Source organism: Columba livia, unplaced genomic scaffold (genome assembly GCF_036013475.1).
Source record: "Columba livia isolate bColLiv1 breed racing homer unplaced genomic scaffold, bColLiv1.pat.W.v2 Scaffold_588, whole genome shotgun sequence".
In the NCBI taxonomy this organism is placed as follows: Eukaryota; Metazoa; Chordata; class Aves; order Columbiformes; family Columbidae; genus Columba; species Columba livia.
The window spans coordinates 1-27934 of NW_027043625.1; the positions used below are offsets into that span (position 1 = coordinate 1).

At 61.8% G+C, this 27934-nt stretch overlaps 2 protein-coding genes across 3 annotated transcripts; both read right to left on the reverse strand.

Annotated features, from left to right (window-relative positions):
* Positions 1-930: 930 nt before the first annotated feature.
* On the reverse strand, positions 931-8552 carry XRCC1 (X-ray repair cross complementing 1). 2 transcript variants are annotated; one of them, XM_065048323.1, is made up of 10 exons: positions 8328-8552; positions 8144-8236; positions 7202-7300; positions 6318-6476; positions 5452-5526; positions 5263-5359; positions 3266-3333; positions 2525-2672; positions 2275-2446; positions 931-1292 (listed from the first exon to the last, which is right to left on the reverse strand). In XM_065048323.1, the coding sequence occupies exons 1-10, from the start codon at positions 8385-8387 to the stop codon at positions 1184-1186; spliced, it is 1080 nt and encodes a 359-aa protein (XP_064904395.1). In that variant the 5' UTR covers positions 8388-8552; the 3' UTR covers positions 931-1183. The 2 variants fall into 2 exon arrangements, with proteins under 2 accessions (XP_064904395.1, XP_064904394.1); XM_065048322.1 differs by having other exon boundaries at positions 932-1292; positions 2275-2672.
* Positions 8553-8679: 127 nt separating this feature from the next.
* SMG9 (SMG9 nonsense mediated mRNA decay factor) lies at positions 8680-27594 on the reverse strand. The gene is given in 14 exon segments (XM_065048321.1): positions 8680-8859; positions 10346-10436; positions 10439-10480; positions 11597-11695; positions 12598-12705; positions 15889-15992; positions 18728-18813; positions 20373-20468; positions 22057-22168; positions 24311-24423; positions 25215-25312; positions 25826-26066; positions 26513-26581; positions 27354-27594. Coding segments are annotated over 14 exon segments (1425 nt in total). The 5' UTR covers positions 27441-27594; the 3' UTR covers positions 8680-8780.
* Between the last annotated feature and the right edge of the window lie 340 nt (positions 27595-27934).

Consider the following 27934-nt stretch of genomic DNA (forward strand, 5'->3'; position numbering starts at 1 on the left):
TGGAGGGGAGGAGCCAATTGGGACACACACACCCCGCGGTGGGCGTGGCCACACATAGCCAGATGGGCGTGGCCTCCAATTAACCAATATACCCCATTGTCTGGGCCCCAATGGCAGTGAATGGGGTGGGCGTGGCCTCATGTAGCCCTCCCAAAGGGGGCGTGCCCTTTAAGTGCCCCCCTGTGGGCGTGGCCTCCCCTTAACCCTCAATAGACCCCATTGTATGGGCCCCAAGGGGAGTGAGTGGGGTGGGAATGAAAGGGGTGGGCGGAGCCGGGTGGGGGTGGAGCCGGGGGGGGGTGTGTGGGGCTGGTGGGCGGAGCCCTGGGGGTGGGCGGAGCCGGGGGTGTGTGTGGGGGGGTGGAGCCGGGGGGGGGGTGAGGGGTGGGCGGAGCCGGGGCGGGGGGTGGGCAGAGCCGGGGTGGGTGTGTGGGTGGAGCTGGGGGGTGTGGGCGGAGCCGGGGGGTGGGCGGAGCCGGGGGGTGTGTGTGGGTGGGTGGAGCCGGGGAGGGGGGTGGGCGGAGCCGGGGAGGGGGTGGCGGAGCCGGGGAGGGGGGTGGGCGGAGCTGGGGAGGGGGGTGGGCGGAGCTGGGGAGGGGGGTGGGCGTAGCCGGGAGGGGGGTGGGCGGAGCTGGGGAGGGGGGTGGGCGGAGCCGGGTGTGTGTGTGTGTGTGGGTGGAGCCGGGGAGGGGGGTGGGCGGAGCCGGGGAGGGGGGTGGGCGGAGCCGGGGGGTGGGCGGAGCTGGGTGTGTGTGGGGGGGTGGAGCCGGGGAGGGGGTGGGCGGAGCCGGGGAGGGGTGGGGGAGTGGGCGGAGCCGGGGAGGGGTGGGGGAGTGGGCGGAGCCGGGGAGGGCGGAGCCGGGGGGGGGGGGCGGAGCCGGGGGGGACACCACCTCCCTGATGGGCGGGGCCTCCCCTTAACCGTCAACAGACCCCTTTGTATGGGTCCCAATGGGAGTAAATGGGGTGGGAGTGAAGGGGGTGGGCGGAGCCTGGGGGGTGGGCGGAGCCTACCCAGACCACCCCCCCGATGGGCGTGGCCTCCCATTAACCCTCAATAGACGCCACTGTACGGGCCCAATGGAAGTGAGTGGGGTGGGAGTGAATGGGGTGGGAAAGAACAGGGTGGGCGGAGCCTGGGGTGGGCGTGGCCGGGTGGGCGTGGCCGGGCTCTCACGGTCTCTCATGGAGGCGCCGCTGCAGCCGCCGACAGTCCCAGATCCAGGCGGGTCCACCACGAATCCCCCCCCGGAACGAGCGGCCGCGGCTTTGGGGTGCGGGGGAACGCGGCCCTGGGGGGACACCGGACGCCTGGGTCCCTCGGACGCCTGGTTCCCCTCCCCAAACTCCTGGGTCCCTGGGGCACTCCTGGGTCCCCTCCCGAACTCCTGGGTCCCTGGGGCACTCCTGGGTCCCTCCCCAAACTCCTGGGTCCCTGGGGCACTCCTGGGTCCCCTCCTGAACTCCTGGGTTTCTGGGTACTCCGGGGTCCCCCCAGATTCCTGGGTCCCCCATTTGGCTTCCCCCTGAACTCCTGGGTCCCTTGAGGCACTCCTGGGTCCCTCCCACACCCCCATGTCCCTGGGGCACTCCTGGGTCCCTGGGGCACTCCTGGGTCCCTCCCACACCCCCATGTCCCAGGGGCACTCCTGGGTCCCTGGGGCACTCCTGGGTCCCCTCCCGAACTCCTGGGTCCCTGGGGCACTCCTGGGTCCCCGGGGTACTCCTGGGTCCCTCCTACACTCCCATGTCCCCGGGGCACTCCTGGGTCCCCTGGGGCACTCCTGGGTCCCTCCCACACCCCCATGTCCCTGGGGCACTCCTGGGTCCCCTGGGCACTCCTGGGTCCCTCCCACACCCCCATGTCCCTGGGGCACTCCTGGGTCCCCTGGGGCACTCCTGGGTCCCTCCCACACCCCCATGTCCCAGGGGCACTCCTGGGTCCCTCCTACAATCCCATGTCCCGGGGCACTCCTGGGTCCCCTGGGGCACTCCAGGGTCCCTCCCACACTCCCACGTCCCTGGGGCACTCCTGGGTCCCCTGGGGCATTCCTGGGTCCCTCCCACACTCCCATGTCCCTGGGGCACTCCTGGGTCCCTCCCACACTCCCATGTCCCTGGGGCACTCCTGGGTCCCCTGGGGCACTCCTGGGTCCCTCCCACACCCCCATGTCCCTGGGGCACTCCTGGGTCCCTCCCACACCCCCATGTCCCTGGGGCACTCCTGGGTCCCCTGGGGCACTCCTGGGTCCCTCGGGGGGCGTGTCCACTCACACCAGGTGGGTGCTCCGTGCCGTCCAATCAGGGCTGTAGGCGGCGCCCAGCTCGGCCGCGGCCTCACGCAATTGGCTCCTCAGGGGGTTCTGGAACCCGCTCAGCACCAGCACCACCCCCGCCAGGATCGGGCCCCCCGACGGGGACCCAGGCGTCCGGGGAGGGGACCCAGGCGTCCGGGAGGACCCAGGCGTCCGGGGAGGGGACCCAGGCGTCCGGGAGGATCCAGCTGTCCTGGACGGGGACCCAGGCGTCCGGGAGGACCCAGGCGTCCGGGAGGACCCAGGCGTCCGGGACGGGGACCCAGGCGTCCGGGACGGGGACCCAGGCGTCCGGGCGGTTTTGGGCAGTTTTGAAGCTTTTCCATTGGTTTTGGGGGACGGGCGACGCTTGGCGGCCTGTTAATTAGTAATGGGTGTTAATTAGTAGTTAATTAGGGGGTGGAGAGGTAATTAAAGCCCTTGGGGGGTAATTAAAGCCATTGAGAGGTTAATTAATACCTGTCGAACAATAATTAAGCCCTTAGAGACTAATTAGGATCCATTATAAAGACGCTTGATAGAACAATTAAGAGCTGCGGGGGGTAATTAAGACCCCTAGGAGACTAATTAAGACCTTGCAGGAGATAATTAGGGGCTGGGGATGGTAATTAACTATCTTGGGGGGTAATTAAAGGCTGGGAAGGGCAATTAGGATGGTGGGAGGGGGATAATTAACACTCCTGGGGGGTAATTAGTGACCTAAGGGGAAAGAATTAAGATCCTTGGGGGTAATTAAGAGCCTGGGGGGGTAATTAAGGGCTGGGGGGGTTAATTAAGACACTGGGGGGTTAATTAAGACACTGGGGGAGGGTTAATTAACAGCCCAAGGGATTAATTAGAGGCCAAGAATGAGGCAATTGACCCATCCCGGACGCCTGGGTCCCCAATGGGGGCGTGGCCAATGAGGGGGTGTGGCCTATGGGGGCGTGGTCGATGGGGGCGTGGCTTACCTTGTGGGCGGAGCCTCCGAGGGCGGCGACAGCGAAACTGGGACCAGGTGGGGCCGGGGGGGGAGGGGCTGCGGGGAGAGAGGGGACCCAGGCGTCCGGGAGGGACCCAGGCGTCCGGGGAACCCCCCCCCCCAAAATGGACCCAGGCGTCCGGGGAACCGCCCCCAAAAGGGACCCAGGCGTCCGGGGACTCCCCATCACCCAACCAAAAGGGACCCAGGCGTCCGGGGACCCCCCCAAAAGGGACCCAGGCATCCGGGGAACCCCCCCCAAAAAGGGACCCAGGCGTCCGGGGACCCCCCCAAAAAGGGACCCAAGGGTCCGGGGAACCCCCCCCAAAAAGGGACCCAGGCGTCCGGGGACTCCCATCACCCCCCCAAAAAGGGACCCAGGCGTCCGAGGAACCCCCCCAAAAAGGGACCCAGGCGTCCGGGGACTCCCCATCACCCCCCCAAAAAGGGACCCAGGCGTCCGGGGAACCCCCCCCCAAAAAGGGACCCAGGCGTCCGAGGAACCCCCTCAAAAAGGGACCCAGGCGTCCGGGGAAACCCCCCCAAAAAGGGACCCAGGCGTCCGGGGAAACCCCCCCCAAAAGGGACCCAGGTGTCCGGGGAACCCCCCCCAAAAGGGACCCAGGCGTCCGGGGAACCCCCCCCCCAAAAAGGGACCCAGGCGTCCGGGGAAACCCCCCCAAAAAGGGACCCAGGCGTCCGGGGAAACCCCCCCAAAAAGGAACCCAGGCGTCCGGGGAACCCCCACCAAAAGGGACCCAGGCGTCCGGGGAAACCCCCCCAAAAAGGGACCCAGGCGTCCGGGGACTCCCCATCACCCACCCAAAAAGGGACCCAGGCGTCCGGGGAACACCCCCCAAAAGGGACCCAGGCGTCCGGGGAACACCCCCCAAAAAGGGACCCAGGCATCCGGGAGGGACCCAGGCGTCCGGGAACCCCTCCCAAAGGGACCCAGGCGTCCGGGGAACCCCCCGCAAAAAGGGACCCAGGCGTCCGGGGACTCCCCATCACCCACCCAAAAAGGGACCCAGGCGTCCAGGGTCCCCCCCAAAAGGGACCCAGGCATCCGGGGAACCCCCCCCAAAAAGGGACCCAGGCGTCCGGGGAACCCCCCCCAAAAAGGGACCCAGGCGTCTGAGGAACCCCCCCCAAAAAGGGACCCAGGCGTCCGGGGACTCCCCATCACCCCCCCAAAAAGGGACCCAGGCGTCCGAGGAACCCCCCCAAAAAGGGACCCAGGCGTCCGGGGACTCCCCATCACCCCCCCAAAAAGGGACCCAGGCGTCCGGGGAACCCCCCCCCAAAAAGGGACCCAGGCGTCCGAGGAACCCCCCTCAAAAAGGGACCCAGGCGTCCGGGGAACCCCCCCCAAAAAGGGACCCAGGCGTCCGGGGAAACCCCCCCAAAAGGGACCCAGGTGTCCGGGGAACCCCCCCCAAAAGGGACCCAGGCGTCCGGGGAACCCCCACCCAAAAGGGACCCAGGCGTCCGGGGAAACCCCCCACAAAAGGGACCCAGGCGTGCGGGGACTCCCCATCACCCACCCAAAAAGGGACCCAGGCATCCGGGAGGGACCCAGGCGTCCGGGGAACCCCCTCCCAAAGGGACCCAGGCGTCCGGGGAACCCCCCCCCAAAAGGGACCCAGGCGTCCGGGGAACCCCCCCACAAAAGGGGACCCAGGCGTCCGGGGAACCCCCCCACAAAAGGGACCCAGGCGTCCGGGGACTCCCCATCACCCACCCAAAAAGGGACCCAGGCGTCCGGGGACTCCCCATCACCCACCCAAAAAGGGACCCAGGCGTCCGGGGAACCCCCCCCCAAAAAGGGACCCAGGCGTCCGGGGAACCCCCCCCAAAAAGGGACCCAGGCGTCCGGGGAAACCCCCCCCAAAAGGGACCCAGGCGTCCGGGGAACCCCCCCCCAAAAAGGGACCCAGGCGTCCGGGGAACCCCCCCAAAAAGGGACCCAGGCGTCCGGGGGCTGACCTGCGGTGGGGGAGGGGCGCTGGTAGAACAGGGATCCGGGGGGGCGGGGGGGGCTCGACCCCCCCTCGCGGAGCTTGAAGGGACCCAGGCGGCGGCTCTGGGGGGAGGGGCGGGGGCAGAGGTCAGAGGTCAAAGGTCAGAGCGGGGTGGGGGAGGGGTCACGGGGGGTGGGGGAGGGGTGACACTCACGGGGGGGGAGGGGCCGGCGGGGGCGTCGTCGGGGGACGAGAAGAGCCGGACGAAGGCGAGACCGAAAGGGCGGGTCTGCGGGGACCCAGGCGTCCGGGAGGGACCCAGGCGTCCGGGAGGGACCCAGGCGTCCGGGAGGGACACAAGTTATGGGGGACCCAGGAGTTCAGGGGGACCCAGGAGTACCCCAAGGGACCCAGGAGTACCCCAAGGGACACAAGTTATGGGGGACCCAGGAGTACCCCAAAGGACCCAGGAGTACCCCAAGGGACCAGGAGTACCCCAAGGGACCCAGGAGTTCGGGAGGGACACAAGTTATGGGGGACCCAGGAGTTCAGGGGGACCCAGGAGTACCCCAAGGGACCCAGGAGTACCCCAAGGGACCCAGGAGTTCGGGAGGGACACAAGTTATGGGGGACCCAGGAGTTCAGGGGGACCCAGGAGTACCCCAAGGGACCCAGGAGTACCCCAAGGGACACAAGTTATGGGGGACCCAGGAGTACCCCAAGGGACCCAGGAGTTCGGGCACTCCCAGTAACTTCCCAGTGCTCCCAGTAAGCCTCCCAACCCATGGGGGGACCCAGGCGTCCGGGAGGGGACCCAGGAATGCCCCAGAGACCCAAGAGTTTGGGAAGGGACCCAGGAGTGCCCCAGAAGTTTGGGAGGGACCCAGGAGTGCCCCAGAGACCCAAGAGTTTGGGAAGGGACCCAGGCATTCCCCAGGGACCCTGAAGTCCGGGAGGGCCCCAGGAGTTTGGGAAGGGACCCAGGAATGCCCCAGAGACCCCAGAGTGGGGATGGACCCAGGAGTTCGGCAGGGGACCCAGGAGTGCCCCAGCGGACCCAGGCGTCCGGGCCCCACCCACCTGGCAGTAGGGTTGGGTGCAGACCAATCGGATCCGGTCCCAGCGCTCCTCGGCCACACCCCTCACCAGCGATTGGGGCCCGAAGAGCCGCACCCGCCCAAGCTCCGCCCCCGCCCGGCTCTCATTGGGCGACAGGAAGGCGGCTGTGGGCAGCAGCACCTGGGGGCAAAGTTCACGGGGTCACAGGGAGGTCAAGGCCAAGGGGAGGGGTCACAGAGAGGTCAAGGCCAAAGGGTCACGGGGTCACAGAGAGGCCAAGGGTCACAGGGGAGGTCAAGGCCAAGGGTCACAGGTTCATGGGGGAGGTCAAGGCCAATGCGAGGGGTCACGGGGAGGTCAAGGCCAAGGGTCATGGGGTCACAGGTAGGTCAAGGCCAAGGCTCACGGGGTCACGGGGAGGTCAAGCCAAGGGGGGTCACAGGGAGGTCAAGGCCAAGGGTCACGGGGAGGTCAAGGCCAAGGGGGGTCACGGGGAGGTCAAGGCCAAGGGGGGTCACGGGGAGGTCAAGGCCAAGGGGGGTCACGGGGAGGTCAAGGCCAAGGGGAGGGGTCACGGGGAGGTCAAGGCCAAGGGAAGGGGTCACAGGGAGGTCAAGGCCAAGGGAAGGGGTCACAGGGAGGTCAAGGCCAAGGGTCACAGGGTCATGGGGAGGTCAAGACCAAGGGCCACGGGGAGGTCAAGGCCAAGGGAGGGGTCATGGGGGGAGATCAAGGCCAAGGGTCACAGGGAGGTCAAGGCCACGGGTCACAGGGTCATGGGGGAGGTCAAGGCTAAGGAGAGGGTCACGGGGGTCATGGGGAGGTCAAGGCCAAGGGTCACGGGGAGGTCAAGGCCAAGGGTCACGGGGAGGTCAAGGCAAGGGTCACGGGGAGGTCAAGGTCACCTGGAAGTCGCCGCCGGCCGCTTTCCCCACCAGAAGCTCCACGAAGGCGGAGCCGTCGTTGCCGATGTGAACGGAGTGGATGGGCCCCTCCCCCTCCAGCTGCGGACCCAGGCGTCCGGGAGGGACCCAGGAGTGCCCCGGGGAGACCGGAGTTTGGGGAGGGACCCAGGCGTCCGGGAGGGACCCAGGAGTGCCCAGGGAGATGGGAGTTGGGGAGGGACCCAGGAGTTCGGGAGGAACCCAGGCATCCCGGTGGGGACCCAGGCGTCGGGAAGGGACCCAGGCGTACCCCGGGGACTCAGGCGATCAGGTGGGGACCCAGGCGTTCGAGTAGGGACCCAGGAGTGCCCCAGGGACCCAGGACTCTGGGAGGGACCCAGGCGTGCCCCAGGGAAACAGGAGTTCAAGAAGGGGACCCAGGCGTCCGGGAAAGGACCCAGGCATGCCCCGTGGACCCAGGCGTCCGGGAAAGGGACCCAGGCGTCCGGGAAAGGGACCCAGGCATGCCCCGTGGACCCAGGCGTCCGGGAAAGGGACCCAGGCGTCCGGGAAAGGGACCCAGGCGTCCGGGAAAGGGACCCAGGCATGCCCCGGGGACCCAGGCGTCCGGGAAAAGGACCCAGGCATGCCCCGGGGACCCAGGCGTCCGGGAAAGGGACCCAGGCATGCCCCGGGGACCCAGGCGTCCGGGAAAGGGACCCAGGCGTCCGGGAGGGGACCCAGGCGTCCGGGAAAGGGACCCAGGCGTCCGGGAGGGGACCCAGGCGTCCGGGAAAGGGACCCAGGCATGCCCCGGGGACCCAGGAGTCCGGGAAAGGGACCCAGGCGTCCGGGAAAGGGACCCAGGCGTCCGGGAAAGGGACCCAGGCATGCCCCGGGGACCCAGGCGTCCGGGGAAAGGGACCCAGGCATGCCCCGGGGACCCAGGCGTCCGGCTCTCACCTCCAGCTCGGCGCTGATCCGCTTCTCCCCGGCCTTTCCCGCCCTCCAGCGCCCGCCGCGCTCCGGCTGCAGCAGATTCTCCGCCGGGTGGCGCTGGGGGCAGCGGAGCCGCCGCGTTCGCTTCCGCTTCCCCCATTTTCCCTCATTTCGCCCATTTTTGCCCGTTTTCCCCGCTTTTCGTTACCGGATCCGCGCTCGTTACGGACACGACGCGTTTGAAGCGGAGCTCCGGCATCGCCGCCATGCACCGGAAGCCGCTCTGCGCCCTCGGGCGGCTTGTTTTCTATGGTACTTCAGTCCGCCCGCGGGCTCTGCGCATGCGTTGTGCTGCGCGGAGCCGCTCTAGGCGGCGGGTCCGCCGGGCTCGGTGGTGAGCGGTCCGCCCGGGTTTCGCGCCTTCGCAGCGCGCATGCGCAGTGAGAATTCCTCGCAATTAGCGGTAATTAACGATCCCGCGGGTTAATTAACGATCATTGGGGGGGGAATTAGGGGTCGGGGGGTTAATTAAAGACTGGGGAAAATAATTAACACACTCATAAACTAATGAGAACCCCGGAACGAGGCGGTTTATTGGTCCCGGACGCCTGGGTCCCTCCCGGACGCCTGGGTCCCTCCCGGACGCCTGGGTCCCCCCAGTTCAGCCCAGTAACCGCCCGTATTCGGCCAGTGCCGACGATTTCTTCACGCCGTCCCAGATCCGGGCGGCGTAATGGAACCTGCGGACCAGTATGGACCAGTATGGACCAGTATGGACCAGTATAAACAGTATGGACCAGTATGGACCAGTATGAGTGCGGGTGTGGCCTCCCAGTATAAACCAGTTCCCCCCAGTCCCTCCAGTTCATCCATTGACCCCCCCAGTCCGTCCCAGTTCCTCCCAGTATAAACCAGTTCCCCCCCAGTGGCCCCATTGACCTCCCAGTTCATCCCAGTTACCCCCATTGACTCCCCCATTGACCCCCCCCGTCCCTCCATTGACCTCCCAGTCCCTCCCAGTTCATCCAGTGACTCCCATTCACCTCCCCAGTTCATCCAGTGACTCCCAGTGACCCCCCCAGTCCATCCCAGTTCATCCCATTGACCCCCCCAGTGGTTCCCAGTGACTCCCAGTATAAACCAGTCCCTCCCAGTGCCCCCCAGCCCCCCCAGTATCCCAGTCCATCCCAGTTCATCCCATTGACTGCCCCATTGACCCCCCCAGTTCATCCCATTGACCTCCCAGTGACCCCCCAGTATATCCCAGTATAAACCAGTCCATCCCAGTTCCTCCAGTATAAACCAGTTGTCCCCCCAGTCCCTCCCATTGACCTCCCAGTGCCCGCATTGACCCTCCCAGTGACTTCCAGTCCCTCCCAGTATAAACCAGTTGCCCCCCCAGTTCATCCCATTGACCTCCCAGTCCCTCCCAGTCCCTCCAGTCCCTCCCAGTCCCATCCCAGTCCCTCCCAGTCCCTCCCAGTCCCATCCCAGTCCCATCCCAGTCCCTCCCAGTCCATCCAGTCCATCCCAGTCCCTCCCAGTCCCATCCCAGTCCATCCCAGTCCCTCCCAGTCCATCCAGTCCCATCCCAGTCCCTCCAGTCCATCCCAGTCCCATCCCAGTCCCTCCAGTCATCCCAGTCCATCCCAGTCCCCTCCCAGTCCCATCCCAGTCCCATCCAGTCCCTCCCAGTCCATCCCAGTCCCATCCCAGTCCATCCCAGTCCATCCCAGTCCATCCAGTCCCAGCCCAGTCCCATCCAGTCCATCCCAGTCCCTCCCAGTCCATCCAGTCCATCCCAGTCCATCCCAGTCCCTCCCAGTCCCTCCCAGTCCATCCCAGTCCCATCCCAGTCCCTCCCAGTCCTCCCAGTCCATCCCAGTCCCTCCCAGTCCATCCCAGTCCCTCCCAGTCCCTCCCAGTCCATCCCAGTCCATCCCAGTCCCATCCCAGTCCCATCCCAGTCCCTCCCAGTCCATCCCAGTCCATCCCAGTCCCATCCCAGTCCCTCCCAGTCCATCCAGTCCATCCAGTCCCTCCCAGTCCCTCCCAGTCCCATCCCAGTCCTCCCAGTCCATCCCAGTCCCTCCCAGTCCATCCCAGTCCCTCCCAGTCCATCCCAGTCCCTCCCAGTCCCTCCCAGTCTCCCCAGTATAACCAGTATAACCGGTATAACCGGTATAACCGGTATAACCGGTATAACCGGTCTGAACCGCTCCGCACCAGCTCCTCTCGGTCAGCAGACTCGGCCCCAGCGGCGCTCGCCCCGCCCCCAGCACGCGCCCGCGCAGCGCCCCAGCGCGCGCCAGCAGGAGGAGCCGCGGAACGCGGGAAGCGCGGGAAACAGCGTCTGCGGGGCTGCCCGGACGCCTGGGTCCCAACCGGACGCCTGGGTCCCAACCGGACGCCTGGGTCCCACCCGGACGCCTGGTCCCAACCGGACGCCTGGGTCCCTCCCGAACTCCTGGGTCCCTGAGTCCCACCCGGGTCCCTCCCGGACGCCTGGGTCCCTCCCGGACGCCTGGGTCCCTGAGTCCCACCCGGGTCCCTCCCGGACGCCTGGGTCCCTCCCGGACGCCTGGGTCCCTCCCGAACTCCTGGGTCCCTGAGTCCCACCCGGGTCCCTCCCGGACGCCTGGGTCCCTCCCGGACGCCTGGGTCCCTGAGTCCCACCCGGGTCCCTCCCGGACGCCTGGGTCCCTCCCGGACGCCTGGGTCCCTCCCGAACTCCTGGGTCCCTGAGTCCCACCCGGGTCCCTCCCGGACGCCTCAGTCCCCTCCCGGACGCCTGGGTCCCTCCCGGACGCCTGGGTCCCTCCCGAACGCCTGGGTCCCCTATTTGGGTCCCTTGGGGCACTCCTGGGTCCCTTCCCGAACTCCTGGGTCCCCTATTTGGGTCCCTTGGGGCACTCCTGGGTCCCTCCCGGACGCCTGGGTCCCCTATTTGGGTCCCTGGGGCACTCCGGGGTCCCTCCCGGACGCCTGGGTCCCTATTTGGGTCCCTTGGGGCACTCCCGGGTCCCCTCCCGCACTCCTGGGTCCCCTATTTGGGTCCCTGGGGCACTCCTGGGTCCCCTCCCGAACTCCTGGGTCCCCTATTTGGGTCCCTTGGGGCACTCCTGGGTCCCTCCCGAACTCCTGGGTCCCTCCCGAACTCCTGGGTCCCCTATTTGGGTCCCTGGGGCACTCCTGGGTCCCTCCCGAACTCCTGGGTCCCCCCCGGACGCCTGGGTCCCCTATTTGGGTCCCTTGGGGCACTCCTGGGTCCCTCCCGCACTCCTGGGTCCCCTATTTGGGTCCCTGGGGCACTCCTGGGTCCCTCCCGCACTCCTGGGTCCCCTATTTGGGTCCCTTGGGGCACTCCCGGGTCCCCTCCCGAACTCCTGGGTCCCTCCGGATGCCTGGGTCCCCTATTTGGGTCCCTGGGGCACTCCTGGGTCCCCCCCGGACGCCTGGGTCCCGCCTGTCACTCACCGGCGCGGGGGGGCGGGTCCTCGCTCTCCTCCTCCAATGGCGGCAGCAGGAACAGGTTCACCTCGCACTCGGGGGGCGGGTCCAACATGGACAGAGACCCTGCGGGACCCAGGAGTTCTGAGGGACCCAGGAGTGCCCCAGGGACCCAGGAGTGCCCAAGGGACCCAGGAGTGCCCCAGGGGACCCAGGAGTTCGGGAGGGACCCAGGAGTGCCCCAGGGACCCCGGCGTTCGGGAAGGGACCCAGGAGTGCCCCAAGGGACCCAGGAGTGCCCCAAGGGACCCAGGAGTGCCCCAAGGGACCCAGGAGTTCTGAGGGACCCAGGAGTTCGGGAAGGGACCCAGGAGTGCCCCAAGGGACCCAGGAGTTCTGAGGGACCCAGGAGTGCCCCAAGGGACCCAGGCGTCCGGGAGGGGACCCAGGAGTTCGGGAGGGGACCCAGGAGTTCTGAGGGACCCAGGAGTTCGGGAGGGGACCCAGGAGTCCGGGAGGGGACCCAGGAGTTCTGAGGGACCCAGGAGTGCCCCAAGGGACCCAGGCGTCCGGGAGGGGACCCAGGCGTTCGGGAGGGACCCAGGAGTTCGGGAGGGGACCCAGGAGTACCCCAGGGACCCAGGCGTCCGGGAGGGACCGAGGAATTCGGGAGGGACCCAGGAGTTGGTGAGGGACCCAGGAGTGCCCCAATGGACCCAGGTGTCCAGGAAGGGACCCAGGCGTTCGGGAGGGACCCAGGTGTTTGGGAGGGACCCAGGAGTACCCCAGGGACCCAGGCATCTGGGAGGGGACCCAGGAATTCGGGAGGGACCCAGGAGTACCCCAGGGACCCAGGCGTCCGGGAGGGACCCAGGAATTCGGGAGGGACCCAGGAGTGCCCCAGGGACCCAGGCATCCGGGAGGGGACCCAGGAGTTCGGGAGGGGACCCAGGTGTCCTGGAAGGGACCCAGGAGTTCGGGAGGGGACCCAGGCGTTCTGAGGGACCCCGGCGTCCGGGCGGCCGTACCCCGGAAGCGCAGGCGCGAATGCTCCATCACGGTCTCCAGCACCCGCTGCATCTCCCGCAGGCGCCGGGGGGAGAAGCTCTCGGGGGGCGCGCGGGTCTGCACGAACACTGCGGGGGGGGGGGGCACTTGTGGGGCTGGGAACTTGTGGGGCTGGGGGGGAACTTATGGGGCTGGGGGGGAACTTATGGGGCTGGGGGGGAACTTGTGGGGCTGGGAACTTATGGGGCTGGGGGCACTTGTGGGGCTGGGGGGGAACTTATGGGGTTGGGAACTTATGGGACTGGGGGGGGACACTTATGGGGCTGGGGGGGAACTTGTGGGGCTGGGGGGGAAGATATGGGGCTGGGGGGGAACTTATGGGGCTGGGGGGGAACTTGTGGGGCTGGGAACTTGTGGGGCTGGGGGGACTTATGGGGCTGGGGGCACTTGTGGGGCTGGGGGCACTTGTGGGGCTGGGGGGGAACTTATGGGGCTGGGAACGTGTGGGGCTGGGAACTTGTGGGGCTGGGAAGTTATGGGGCTGGGGCACTTGTGGGGCTGGGAACGTGTGGGGCTGGGAACGTGTGGGGCTGGGAACTTATGGGGCTGGGGGAGAAGTTATGGGGCTGGGGGCACTTATGGGGCTGGGGGCACTTGTGGGGCTGGGGGCACTTATGGGACTGGGGGCACTTGTGGGGCTGGGGGGGGAAGTTATGGGGCTGGGAACTTGTGGGGCTGGGAACTTATGGGGCTGGGGGGACTTGTGGGGCTGGGAACGTGTGGGGCTGGGGCTGGGAACTTATGGGGCTGGGGGCACTTGTGGGGCTGGGAGCACTTGTGGGGCTGGGGGGGGACTTGTGGGGCTGGGGGGGAAGATATGGGGCTGGGGGCGTCTGGGGCTGGAGGGACTTGTGGGGCTGGGAACTTATGGGGCTGGGGGCACTTGTGGGGCTGGGGGGGAACTTATGGGGCTGGGGGGGAACTTATGGGGCTGGGAACTTGTGGGGCTGGGAACTTGTGGGGCTGGGAACTTATGGGGCTGGGAACTTGTGGGGCTGGGAACTTGTGGGGCTGGGAACTTGTGGGGCTGGGAACTTGTGGGGCTGGGGGCGTGTGGGGCTGGGGGCGTGTGGGGCTGGGGCTGGGAACTTATGGGGCTGGGGAGGCACTTATGGGGCTGGGGGGAAGATATGGGGCTGGGAACTTATGGGGCTGGGGGGCACACTTGTGGGGCTGGGGGCACTTGTGGGGCTGGGAATGTGTGGGGCTGGGGGCACTTGTGGGGCTGGGGGGAGAACTTGTGGGGCTGGGAACTTATGGGGCTGGGAACTTATGGGGCTGGGGGAACTTATGGGGCTGGGAACTTATGGGGCTGGGGGGACTTATGGGGCTGGGAACTTATGGGGCTGGGGGGACTTATGGGGCTGAGGGGAGAACTTGTGGGGCTGGGGGGACTTGTGGGGCTGGGAACTTGTGGGGCTGGGAAGTTATGGGGCTGGGGCACTTATGGGGCCGGGAACTTATGGGGCTGGGGGAGAAGTTATGGGGCTGGGGCACTTGTGGGGCTGGGAACGTGTGGGGCTGGGGGCACTTATGGGGCTGGGGGGGAAGATATGGGGCTGGGGGCACTTGTGGGGCTGGGGGGGAAGTTATGGGGCTGGGGGCACTTGTGGGGCTGGGGGCACTTGTGGGGCTGGGGGGGAACTTATGGGGCTGGGGACGGGAAATTATGGGGCTGGGGCACTTATGGGGCTGGGGATGGGAAGTTATGGGTCTCTATGGGTTGGTTATGGGTCACTATGGGTCAGTTATGGGTCAGTTATGGGTCGCTATGGGTCAGCTATGGGTCAGTTACGTGTCAGTTATGGATCCCTATGGGTCTCTATGGGTCGTTATGGGTCACTATGGGTCGCTATGGTTCAGTTATGGGTCAGTTATGGGTCAGTTATGGGTCGCTATGGGTCAGTTATGGGTCAGTTATGGGTCGCTATGGGTCAGTTATGGGTCGCTATGGGTCCCTATGGGTCAGTTATGGGTCAGTTATGGGTCAGTTATGGGTCGCTATGGGGCGCTATGGGTCAGTTATGGGTCGCTATGGGTCCCTATGGGTCAGTTATGCGTCAGTTATGGGTCAGTTATGGGTCAGTTATGGGTCGCTATGGGGCGCTATGGGTCAGTTATGGGTCAGTTATGGGGCGCTATGGGTTGCTATGGGTCAGTTATGGGGCGCTATGGGGCGCTATGGGTCAGTTATGGGTCAGTTATGGGTCAGTTATGGGTCAGCTATGGGTCAGCTATGGGGCGCTATGGGGCGCTATGGGTCAGTTATGGGTCAGTTATGGGTCAGCTATGGGGCGCTATGGGTCAGTTATGGGGCGCTATGGGTCGCTATGGGGCGCTATGGGTCGCTATGGGTCAGTTATGGGTCACTATGGGGCGCTATGGGTCAGTTATGGGTCGCTATAGGGCGCTATGGGTCAGCTATGGGGCGCTATGGGTCAGTTATGGGTCAGCTATGGGGCGCTATGGGTCACTATGGGGCGCTATGGGTCGCTATGGGTCGCTATGGGTCAGTTATGGGTCGCTATGGGTCAGTTATGGGTCACTATGGGGCGCTATGGGTCAGTTATGGGTCAGTTATGGGTCAGTTATGGGGCGCTATGGGTCAGTTATGGGTCGCTATAGGGCGCTATGGGTCAGCTATGGGGCGCTATGGGGCGCTATGGGTCGCTATGGGTCAGTTATGGGTCACTATGGGGCGCTATGGGTCAGTTATGGGTCGCTATAGGGCGCTATGGGTCAGCTATGGGGCGCTATGGGTCAGTTATGGGTCAGCTATGGGGCGCTATGGGTCACTATGGGGCGCTATGGGTCGCTATGGGTCGCTATGGGTCAGTTATGGGTCGCTATGGGTCAGTTATGGGTCACTATGGGGCGCTATGGGTCAGTTATGGGTCAGTTATGGGTCAGTTATGGGGCGCTATGGGTCAGTTATGGGTCGCTATAGGGCGCTATGGGTCAGCTATGGGGCGCTATGGGGCGCTATGGGTCGCTATGGGTCAGTTATGGGTCACTATGGGGCGCTATGGGTCAGTTATGGGTCGCTATAGGGCGCTATGGGTCAGCTATGGGGCGCTATGGGTCACTACGGGTCAGCTATGGGGCGCTATGGGTCACTATGGGGCGCTATGGGTCAGTTATGGGTCGCTATGGAGCGCTATGGGTTGCTATAGGGCGCTATGGGTCAGTTATGGGGCGCTATGGGGCGCTATGGGGCGCTATGGGGCGCTATGGGGCGCTATGGGGCTCACCGAGGTGGGGGTTGAACTCGGGGGGCGGGTCGTGGCTCTCGGGGGCGGGGCCAGCGCTGGGGGCGGGGCCTGGCGGCTTCACCATCTCGGCCGTCTGCAGGAACCTGTGGGGAGACGGGATCTATGGGGCAGCCCCACGGATCTATGGGGCAGAGCGGGGGCTGGGGGGCGAACGGGACCTGGGGGGCCACGGTGGGGCAGATCCGGGGGGCTGGACATAGATCTATGGGGCAGGACCCACCTCTATGGGTCCCTATGGGGCAGATCTATGGGGCGGATCTATGGGGCAGATCTATGGGGCAGATCTATAGGTCCGATCTATGGGTCAGATCTATGGGGTGGATCTATGGGGCAGATCTATGGGGCAGATCTATGGGTCAGATCTATGGGTCAGACCTATGGGGCGGATCTATGGGGCGGATCTATGGGGCGGATCTATGGGTCAGATCTATGGGTCAGATCTATGGGTCAGATCTATGGGGCGGATCTATGGGTCCGATCTATGGGGCGGATCTATGGGGCAGATCTATGGGTCAAATCTATGGGGCGGATCTATGGGTCAGATCTATGGGGCTGATCTATGGGGCAGATCTATGGGGCAGATCTATGGGGCGGATCTATGGGTCAGATCTATGGGTCAGATCTATGGGGCGGATCTATGGGTCCGATCTATGGGTCAGATCTATGGGGCGGATCTATGGGGCGGATCTATGGGTCAGATCTATGGGTCAGATCTATGGGGCGGATCTATGGGGCGGATCTATGGGTCAGATCTATGGGGCTGATCTATGGGGCTGATCTATGGGTCCAATCTATGGGTCAGATCTATGGGGCGGATCTATGGGTCTGATCTATGGGTCAGATCTATGGGTCAGATCTATGGGGCGGATCTATGGGGCAGATCTATGGGCGGATCTATGGGGCGGATCTATGGGGCGGATCTATGGGTCAGATCTATGGGTCAGATCTATGGGGCGGATCTATGGGTCCGATCTATGGGTCCGATCTATGGGTCCGATCTATGGGTCAGATCTATGGGGCGGATCTATGGGGCGGATCTATGGGGCGGATCTATGGGGCAGATCTATGGGTCTGATCTATGGGGCAGATCTATGGGGCAGATCTATGGGGCGGATCTATGGGTCAGATCTATGGGTCCGATCTATGGGGCGGATCTATGGGGCGGATCTATGGGTCAGATCTATGGGTCCGATCTATGGGGCGGATCTATGGGTCCGATCTATGGGTCAGATCTATGGGGCGGATCTATGGGGCGGATCTATGGGTCAGATCTATGGGTCAGATCTATGGGTCCGATCTATGGGTCAGATCTATGGGTCCGATCTATGGGTCCGATCTATGGGGCAGATCTATGGGTCCGATCTATGGGGCGGATCTATGGGTCAGATCTATGGGTCCGATCTATGGGGCGGATCTATGGGTCAGATCTATGGGGCGGGTCTATGGGGCGGATCTATGGGTCAGATCTATGGGTCCGATCTATGGGGCGGATCTATGGGGCGGATCTATGGGTCAGATCTATGGGTCCGATCTATGGGGCGGATCTATGGGTCCGATCTATGGGTCAGATCTATGGGGCGGATCTATGGGGCGGATCTATGGGGCGGATCTATGGGTCCGATCTATGGGTCAGATCTATGGGTCCGATCTATGGGTCCGATCTATGGGGCAGATCTATGGGTCCGATCTATGGGGCGGATCTATGGGTCAGATCTATGGGTCCGATCTATGGGGCGGATCTATGGGGCGGGTCTATGGGGCGGATCTATGGGTCAGATCTATGGGGCCGATCTATGGGTCAGATCTATGGGGCGGATCTATGGGGCGGATCTATGGGTCAGATCTATGGGTCAGATCTATGGGGCAGATCTATGGGTCAGATCTATGGGTCGGATCTATGGGGCGGATCTATGGGGTGGATCTATGGGGCGGATCTATGGGGCAGATCTATGGGGCGGATCTATGGGGCGGATCTATGGGGCAGATCTATGGGTCAGATCTATGGGTCGGATCTATGGGTCAGATCTATGGGTCCGATCTATGGGTCAGATCTATGGGGCGGATCTATGGGTCAGATCTATGGGTCCGATCTATGGGTCAGATCTATGGGGCGGATCTATGGGTCAGATCTATGGGTCCGATCTATGGGGCGGATCTATGGGTCCGATCTATGGGGCAGATCTATGGGTCGGATCTATGGGTCGGATCTATGGGGCGGATCTATGGGTCGGATCTATGGGGCGGATCTATGGGGCGGATCTATGGGTCAGATCTATGGGGCGGATCTATGGGGCGGATCTATGGGGCGGATCTATGGGTCAGATCTATGGGTCCGATCTATGGGGCGGATCTATGGGGCGGATCTATGGGGCGGATCTATGGGGCGGATCTATGGGTCAGATCTATGGGTCCGATCTATGGGGCGGATCTATGGGGCGGATCTATGGGGCGGATCTATGGGTCCGATCTATGGGACGGATCTATGGGTCCGATCTATGGGTCAGATCTATGGGTCAGATCTATGGGGCGGATCTATGGGTCCGATCTATGGGGCGGATCTATGGGGCGGATCTATGGGGCGGATCTATGGGTCCGATCTATGGGTCGGATCTATGGGTCAGATCTATGGGGCGGATCTATGGGGCGGATCTATGGGGCGGATCTATGGGGCGGATCTATGGGGCGGATCTATGGGTCGGATCTATGGGTCAGATCTATGGGTCGGATCTATGGGTCAGATCTATGGGTCAGATCTATGGGGCGGATCTATGGGTCAGATCTATGGGGCGGATCTATGGGGCGGATCTATGGGTCTGACCTATAGATGAGGGGGTCTGTGAACCAATCCTGCACCAGCAGCACCACGTGACACACGGTGAACAGAAACGCCGCGATCTGCAGGGACTAATTAACACTAATTAACCCTAATTAGCGCTAACGAGCCACTAACGCCCCCCCCTCGTTAACCCCCCGTCCCCCCCCCCCCCGTTAATTAGTTATTAATTAACTACCCCCCCACTCATTGGGCCCCTTGGCCCATCACACCCCCAGCACCCTCGTTAATTAACCCATTAATTAATCTAATTAATACCCTAATTAATCAAATCTAATTAATACCCTAATAACTAATAGCCTGATATATCCCATAATAATTACGTCTAATTAGCTACTTCATTATGAATGAACATAATTAACCTCTTAACTCACCGCTAATTAACATCTAATTGCCACCATCATCAATTAATTATCCTTAATTACCACCTCATCTGCCCTAATTAGGTGTTAATTACCCCTAATTATCACCTAATGGCACCTAATTACCCCTTAACCACCTCTCATTAACCCCAATTACCTCTAATTAACCCCAATTATCGCTAATTAGCCCCAATTATCCCTAATTACCCCCTTATCCCCCATATATTCCCTATGGATCCATCCCCCTCATTCCCCTCTAATTACCCCTTAATTACCCCTAATTACCCCTAATTATCCCTAATTACCCCTTAACCCCCTCTAATACCCCCTAATTAACCCCAATTACCCCTAATTAACCCCAATTATCGCTAATTAACCCCAATTATTGCTAATTAACCCCAATTCCCCCTAATTAACCCCTTATCCCCCATATATTCCCTATGGATCCAGCCCCCTCATTCCCCTCTAATTACTCCTTAATTACCCATTAATTACCCCTAATTACCACCTAACGACCCTAATTACCACGTAGCCACCCTTAGTTGCCCCTAATTAACCCCAATGACCCCTAATTAACCCCAATTATCGCTAATTAACCCCAATTATCCCTAATTAACCCCTTATCCCCCATATATTCCCTATGGATCCATCCCCCTCATTCCCCTCTAATTACCCCTTAATTACCCCTTAATTACCCCTTAATTACCCCTAATTACCCCTAATTACCACCTAATTACCCCTTAACCCCCTCTAATACCCCCTAATTAACCCCAATGACCCCTAATTAACCCCAATTATCACTAATTAACCCCAATTCCCCCTAATTACCCCCTTATCCCCCATATATTCCCTATGGATCCATCCCCCTCATTCCCCTCTAATTACCCCTTAATTACCCCTAATTACCCTAATTACCCCTTAACCCCCTCTAATACCCCCTAATTAACCCCAATGACCCCTAATTAACCCCAATGACCCCTAATTAACCCCAATTATCCCTAATTAACCCCTTATCCCCCATATATTCCCTATGGATCCTTCCCCCTCATTCCCCTCTAATTACCCCTTAATTACCCCTTAATTACCCCTTAATTACCCTTAATTACTCCTAATTACCCCTTAACCCCCTCTAATACCCCCTAATTAACCGCAATGACCCCTAATTAACCCCAATTATCGCTAATTGGACCCACCTGCCCCATTCCCCTGTGTTGCCCCATAGGTTATCCCCTAACGAGCGTTAATTAGCGCTAATTAGCGCTAATTACCTGCATCTCCACGTAGCTGTGGGGCAGCCCGTACTCGGGGGGTAATTTGCGGTCGTTGTTAATTAGATGGTCCAGGAGGGCGGGGCTCAGGATGGGCTGTGGAGTAATTAACACTAATTAGCGCTAATTAGGGGGTGATTAGGGGGAAATTGGATCGTTGGGGGGATTAATGGGGAATTAGGGGTAATTAAGGGGTAATTGGGGGTAATTAAGGGATAATTAGGGGATAATTAAGGGATAATTGGGGATAATTAAGGGATAATTAAGGGATAATTAAGGGATAATTGGGGGATAATTAAGAGATAATTAAAGGATAATTCAGGTATAATTAGGGGATAATTGGGGGATAATTAAGTGATAATTAAGGCATAATTAAGGGATAATTAAGAGATAATTAAGGGATAATTAAGGGATAATTAAGGGATAATTAAGGGATAATTAGGGCATAATTTGGGGATCATTAAGAGATAATTAAGGGATAATTAAGGGATAACTGGGGGGTAATTAAGAGATAATTAGGGGATAATTAAGGGATAATTAAGGGATACTTGGGGATAATTAAGGGATAATTGGGGGATAATTGGGGGATAATTATGGGTTAATTAGGGATAATTAAGGGATAATTAAGAGATAATTAAGGGATAATTAAGGGATAATTGGGGGATAATTAAGAGATAAATAGGGCATAATTAGGGGATAGTTAAGGGATCATTAAGAGATAATTAAGGGATAATTAGGGCATAATTAAGGGATAATTAAGGGATAATTAAGAGATAAATAAGGGATAATTGGGGGATAATTAAGGGATAATTGGGGATAATTAAGGGATGATTAAGACATAATTAAGGGATAATTAAGGTATAATTAGGGGATAATTGGGGGATAATTAAGAGATAATTAGGGCTTAATTAGGTGATAATTAAGGGATCATTAAGATATAATTAAGGTATAATTAGGGTATAATTAGGGGATAATTAAGGGATAATTAAGGGATAATTAGGGGATAATTGGGGGATAATTGGGGATAATTAAGAGATAATTAAGGGATGATTAAGGAATAATTAACGGATAATTAAGGGATAATTACGGGATAATTAAGGGATAATTGGGGGATAATTAAGAGATCATTAGGGGGTCATTAAGGGATAATTAAGGGATAATTAGCATATGGGAGTAATTAAGTGCTAATTACATTAACTGGAGCACTAACGTATAATTAGGATGTAATTAGCGGCAATTACGCCTAATTAGCGCTAATTAGTGTCGATTAATCAGTGTCTGGGGCTCATTAACAGCGTAACAGCGCCTATTATGGACCCCTTGGACATTAATTTAACAGATAACGTTTAATTAAGTTCTAATTAACGCTAATTAGCGGCAATTAGTGCTAATTAGCGTTAATTAACCACTAATCAATAGTGAATAAGTGCCAATTATGGATGTTTTGCACACAAACAGGAGCAAAAACGTACATCTCAGTTGTAATTAATGCTAATTAACGCTAATTACCCCTAATTAGCGCTAATTAATCACCACAGGTGACCAATTTGGGCCCAAATACCCAAATCTGGGCCGATTTTCTCCGGGTTTTCGGCGCTAATCGTTAATTAAGCCCCAGGTGACGCTCCCCGGGCGGGTGGGGTGTGTTAATTACCGCTAATTATCGTTAATTAGCGCTAATGACCTGCGTGTCCAGCAGCACCACCCGCTCCTGCGTCACGAACAGGTCGATCCCGCCCGTCTGGGCCGCGCCGCGCTGACGTAGTTCCGGGGGCGCGGGCCGGAAGACGTACGTGCTGCGGACACGCCCACTTTCTGTTAGATCCCCTTTTCCCATTGGCTACTCGGCCGAGGACACGCCCCCCTCCCCATATAGGGCGCCCCTGCGTGGCCACGCCCCTGCCCCATTGAAGGCGCCCTGAGGAGGCCACGCCCCACAGCCCCTTGGCCACGCCCCCTCGCCATTGAAAGCGCTGGGTTGTGGCCGCGCCCCCTCCTGTTGGCCACGCCCCCGGCCCATTCAGGACCTCCAGTCCCCCCCAGTACAAACCAGTTCCCTCCCCATTCCCCCCATTGACCATCCCAGTCCATCCCAGTCCCTCCCAGTCCATCCCAGTCCATCCCAGTCCATCCCAGTCCCTCCCAGTCCCTCCCAGTCCATCCCAGTCCATCCCAGTCCCTCCCAGTTCCATCCCAGTTCCATCCCAGTCCCTCCCAGTTCCATCCCAGTCCCTCCCAGTCCCTCCCAGTCCCATCCCAGTCCATCCCAGTCCCTCCCAGTTCCATCCCAGTCCATCCCAGTCCCTCCCAGTTCCATCCCAGTCCCTCCCAGTCCCTCCCAGTCCCTCCCAGTTCCATCCCAGTCCATCCCAGTCCCTCCCAGTCCCTCCCAGTCCCATCCCAGTCCATCCCAGTCCCTCCCAGTTCCATCCCAGTCCATCCCAGTCCCTCCCAGTTCCATCCCAGTCCCTCCCAGTCCCTCCCAGTCCCTCCCAGTTCCATCCCAGTCCATCCCAGTCCCTCCCAGTCCCTCCCAGTCCCATCCCAGTCCATCCCAGTCCCTCCCAGTTCCATCCCAGTCCATCCCAGTCCCTCCCAGTTCCATCCCAGTCCCTCCCAGTCCATCCCAGTCCCTCCCAGTTCCATCCCAGTCCATCCCAGTCCCTCCCAGTTCCATCCCAGTCCCTCCCAGTCCCTCCCAGTCCCTCCCAGTCCATCCCAGTCCCATCCCAGTCCCTCCCAGTCCCTCCCAGTCCCATCCCAGTCCCATCCCAGTCCCATCCCAGTCCCTCCCAGTCCCATCCCAGTCCCTCCCAGTCCCTCCCAGTCCCATCCCAGTCCCTCCCAGTCCCATCCCAGTCCATCCCAGTTCATCCCAGTCCCTCCCAGTCCCATCCCAGTCCCTCCCAGTCCCTCCCAGTCCCATCCCAGTCCCTCCCAGTCCCTCCCAGTCCATCCCAGTCCATCCCAGTCCATCCCAGTCCCATCCCAGTCCCTCCCAGTTCATCCCAGTCCCATCCCAGTCCCTCCCAGTCCATCCCAGTCCCATCCCAGTCCCTCCCAGTCCCATCCCAGTCCATCCCAGTTCATCCCAGTCCCTCCCAGTCCCTCCCAGTCCCTCCCAGTCCGTCCCAGTCCGTCCCAGTCCGTCCCAGTCCCTCCCAGTCCCTCCCAGTCCGAACCAGTCCGAACCAGTCCAAACCAGTCTAAACCAGTCTAAACCAGTCTATCCCAGTCTGAACCAGTCTGAACCAGTCTGAACCAGTCTGAACCAGTCCATCCCAGTCCGAACCAGTCCGAACCAGTCCGAACCAGTCTGAACCAGTCTATCCCAGTCTATGCCAGTCTATCCCAGTCTAAACCAGTCCATCCCAGTCTAAACCAGTCCATCCCAGTCTAAACCAGTCTATCCCAGTCCATCCCAGTCTAAACCAGTCTAAACCAGTCCATCCCAGTCCATCCCAATCTAAACCAGTCCATCCCAGTCTAAACCAGTCCCTCCCAGTCCCTCCCAGTCCCTCCCAGTCCATCCCAGTCCCTCCCAGTCCATCCCAGTCCCTCCCAGTCCCTCCCAGTCCATCCCAGTCTAAACCAGTCTATCCCAGTCTAAACCAGTCTATCCCAGTCTATCCCAGTCTAAACCAGTCTATCCCAGTCTAAACCAGTCTAAACCAGTCTAAACCAGTCTATCCCAGTCTAAACCAGTCTATCCCAGTCTAAACCAGTCTAAACCAGTCTAAACCAGTCTAAACCAGTCTATCCCAGTCTGAACCAGTCTGAACCAGTCTGAACCAGTCCCTCCCAGTCCCTCCCAGTCTAAACCAGTCTAAACCAGTCTGAACCAGTCTGAACCAGTCTAAACCAGTCTAAACCAGTCTGAACCAGTCTGAACCAGTAAGAACCAGTAAGAACCAGTAAGAACCAGTAAGAACCAGTACCGCGGGTCGTCGTCGGGCTGGTTTCCCGCCAGCAGGGACAGCACGGTGGATTTCCCGGTGCCCTGCAGCCCCAGCGCCCCCACCACCAGCACATCGGTCTGCTCCAGCAGGAACTGGGGACCCAGGAGTGCCCCATGGACCCAGGAGTGCCCCATGGGGACCCAGGAGTGCCCCAGGGACCCAGGAGTGCCCCATGGGGACCCAGGAGTGCCCCAGGGACCCAGGAGTGCCCCAGCGCCCCCACCACCAGCACATCGGTCTGCTCCAGCAGGAACTGGGGACCCAGGAGTGCCCCATGGACCCAGGAGTGCCCCAGGGACCCAGGAGTGCCCCAGCGCCCCCACCACCAGCACATCGGTCTGCTCCAGCAGGAACTGGGGACCCAGGAGTGCCCCATGGGGACCCAGGAGTGCCCCAGGGACCCAGGAGTGCCCCATGGGGACCCAGGAGTGCCCCAGCGCCCCCACCACCAGCACATCGGTCTGCTCCAGCAGGAACTGGGGACCCAGGAGTGCCCCATGGACCCAGGAGTGCCCCAGGGACCCAGGAGTGCCCCAAAAACCCTAAAAAGGGACCCAGGAGTGCCCCAAGGTTTGTGGGAGGGGACCCAGGAATGCCCTAAAGGGACCCAGGTGTGCCCCAGAGGAACCCAGGAGTGCCCCAAAAGGACCCAAAAGGGACTCAGGAGTGCCCCAAAGAGGGACCCAGGAGTGCCCAAAAGGACTGAGGAGTTCGGGAGGGGACCCAGGAGTTCGGGAGGGGACCCAGGAGTTCGGGAGGGGACCCAGGCGTCCGGGAGGGAACCCAGGCGTCCGGGAGGGGACCCAGGCGTCCGGGAGGGGACCCAGGAGTTCGGGAGGGACCCAGGAGTTCGGGAGGGGACCCAGGCGTCCGGGCCGCCCACCTGCAGGGCGCAGTCGCACCAGTTCATCTGCTCGTCCACCAGTTTGATACTGGTTTTCATCTTCTCCGGCGCCGCCAGGCGGGACTGGGCGGCGGCAGCTGGGGGAAGGGAGGGACCCAGGCGTCCGGGAGGGACCCAGGCGTCCGGGGATCCCAGTAACTTCCAGTAACCCCCAGTCATTAAACCCCAATTTAACCCCGTCCACCAATCATTAAACCCCACCCAGTGATCCACAGCCCCGCCCACCAATCACAAGCCACGCCCACCAATCACAAGCACCACCCACCTCCCGTTAGCCCCGCCCCCAAGTCACAGTCCCCACCCTTTAGCCCCACTCTCTTTAGCCCCGCCCCCTTTAGCCCCACCCACCCGGCTACTGCCCCTTTAGCCCCGCCCCCCATCTTAGCCCCACCCTCCAGTCATTAAGCCCTGTTGCTGCTCACAAGCCCCGCCCACCTCCCATTAGCCCCGCCCCAAGTCCTAGCCCCACCCCATTAGCCCCGCCCCCATTTTGTCCCACCCAGCCAACTCCCGCCCCTCTAGCCCCGCCCCCATCGTTAAGCCCCATTGCTGCTCACAAGCCCCGCCCCCATTTGGCCACGCCCACTCACGGTCCAGCGCGGGCACCGCCCCCAGGCCCCGCCCATGCAGTTGATAGACAGGTTGGGTGGGTCTCGGCCCCTCCCTCTCACGGGGCGGGGCCACCGCCGGCCCCTCCCCTCCCGCCGAGGAGGCTCCGCCCCCCGCCGGGCCCCGCCCTTCCCCCTCCCCACGTGACTTCATCAGCACGATGGGCGGGGCCGGGGGGGGCGGGGCCGGGGCGGTTCCCGCCTTTGGCTGCGGCTGCGGTGCCTGTTGGCCACACCCCCCCCCACCCCAGGAAGTGACGTCACACGGGGGACCCAGGAGTCCGGGTCCCACCCATTCCCAAAGGGACCCAGGAGTTCGGACCCATCCCCCAAAAGGGACCCAGGCATCCGGGCGTTCCCTCTATGGGACCCAGGAGTTCGCGACCCGCCCCCAAAAGGGACCCAGGAGTTCGGGACCCGCTCTTCCCCAAAGGGACCCAGGCATCCGGAAGGGACCCAGGTGTCCGGGACCCACCCACAAAAGGGACCCAGGAGTTCGGGACACACTCCCCAAAAAGGACCCAGGAGTTCGGGTGTTCACCCCAAAGGGACCCAGGAGTTCGGGTGTTTCCCCCCAAAGGGACCCAGGCATCCTGGACCCCCAAAAGTGGACCCAGGCGTCCGGGGCCCCCCTCCCCCAAAAAGGGACCCAGGCGTCCGGGCGCTCACCCGCTCTCCCGGGGGCTTGGCCAGGATAATGGGCGTTTTCTGCAGCAGCCCCGCTGGCTCCTCCCCCTCCTGCGCCGGGGGGGGGGGCGTGGTCAGTGTTGGCCACGCCCAACCACCTGGCCACGCCCCTTCACAAAGCTCCGCCCCCTCGGGTTTAACCACCCACCCCCACCAATAGGAACTATAGGGGGTTTAAGCCACGCCCACAACAGCTGGTCACGCCCACCGCGCGATGCCACGCCCCCTCCCATTACCAGTGCTGCGCGGGCACCCTGTCAATCTACCACAAGCCACGCCCACCTCCCCGGTCACCCCAAGCCCCGCCCACCACCACTATAACATGCCCCTTCTGCTTTACATTGCTGCAAACGCAAACTAGCCCTGTCAATCAATGAGCCGCAAGCCCCGCCCACCCGCCGCCAAACCACGCCCCCTCCCTTTGCCAGCGTTGCATGCCTGCCTGTCAATCAAGCACAAGCCCCGCCCACCTTCAGCTCCCCCAAACCCCGCCCTCCGCCTTTAAGCCACGCCCTCTCCTCTTGGCGCTGCCGAGCACTGTCAATCAATGACACGAAAACCCCGCCCACCCGCCGCTAAACCACGCCCCCTCGCCGATGCGCGACCCCACGGCTGTCAATCATTATCCCCCACGCCCCGCCCACCCGTCGCAAAACCACGCCCCTCCCCTTAAGAAGCTGCAAACCCACCCGCGTCCATCACCCGCAATCCCCGCCCACTCGCCCCTAAACCACGCCCCTTGGCGCTGCCGCTCATCCCCCGCTGTCAATCAACCCCCAAGCCCCGCCCACCCACCCCCCCACCCCCCTCCGGCCCCGCCCACCCGTCGCTCTCCAGGCCCGTCCGGCTCCTTTTCCCGCGTCCAGCGGCGCCGCGCGCCCGGGGCCGGACTCTGCCCCGAGTCCGACATGGAGACACCTATAGCAACCTATAGAAACCTATAGAGACGTATAGGAACCTATAGAGACCTACAGGAACCTATAGAGACCGGCAGGAACCTATAGAGTCCGGCAGGCGCCCGCGCACGCCGGTTCCTGAAGTAAAACAAGTCCCGGCGCGCTGGGCGGAGCGATACGGGAGGGACTATAAGGGACTATATAGGCACGGGGGCGGCGCTATAGGCGACGGGGAGGGGCCATAAGGGAGGGGAGGGGGTATAGAAGATGTATAGAGTGTGTAGGAGGGGTGTAGAGGGGGTTTGTGGGGGTTATAGAGCCGGCGGAGCGATACGGGGAGGGGAATGGATATGTGCGCATGCGCGGCGCGCAGGGATACCGAAGGGGAGGGAGCGGTTGCCAAGGAGACGGCGGCGAAGTGGGCGGGGCCGGAGGCGGCGGGCGGGAGGGGGAAGTGCGCATGCGCGGGGTGGAGACGGCGGGGGGGGGTCTTAAAGGGGCAGGCGGA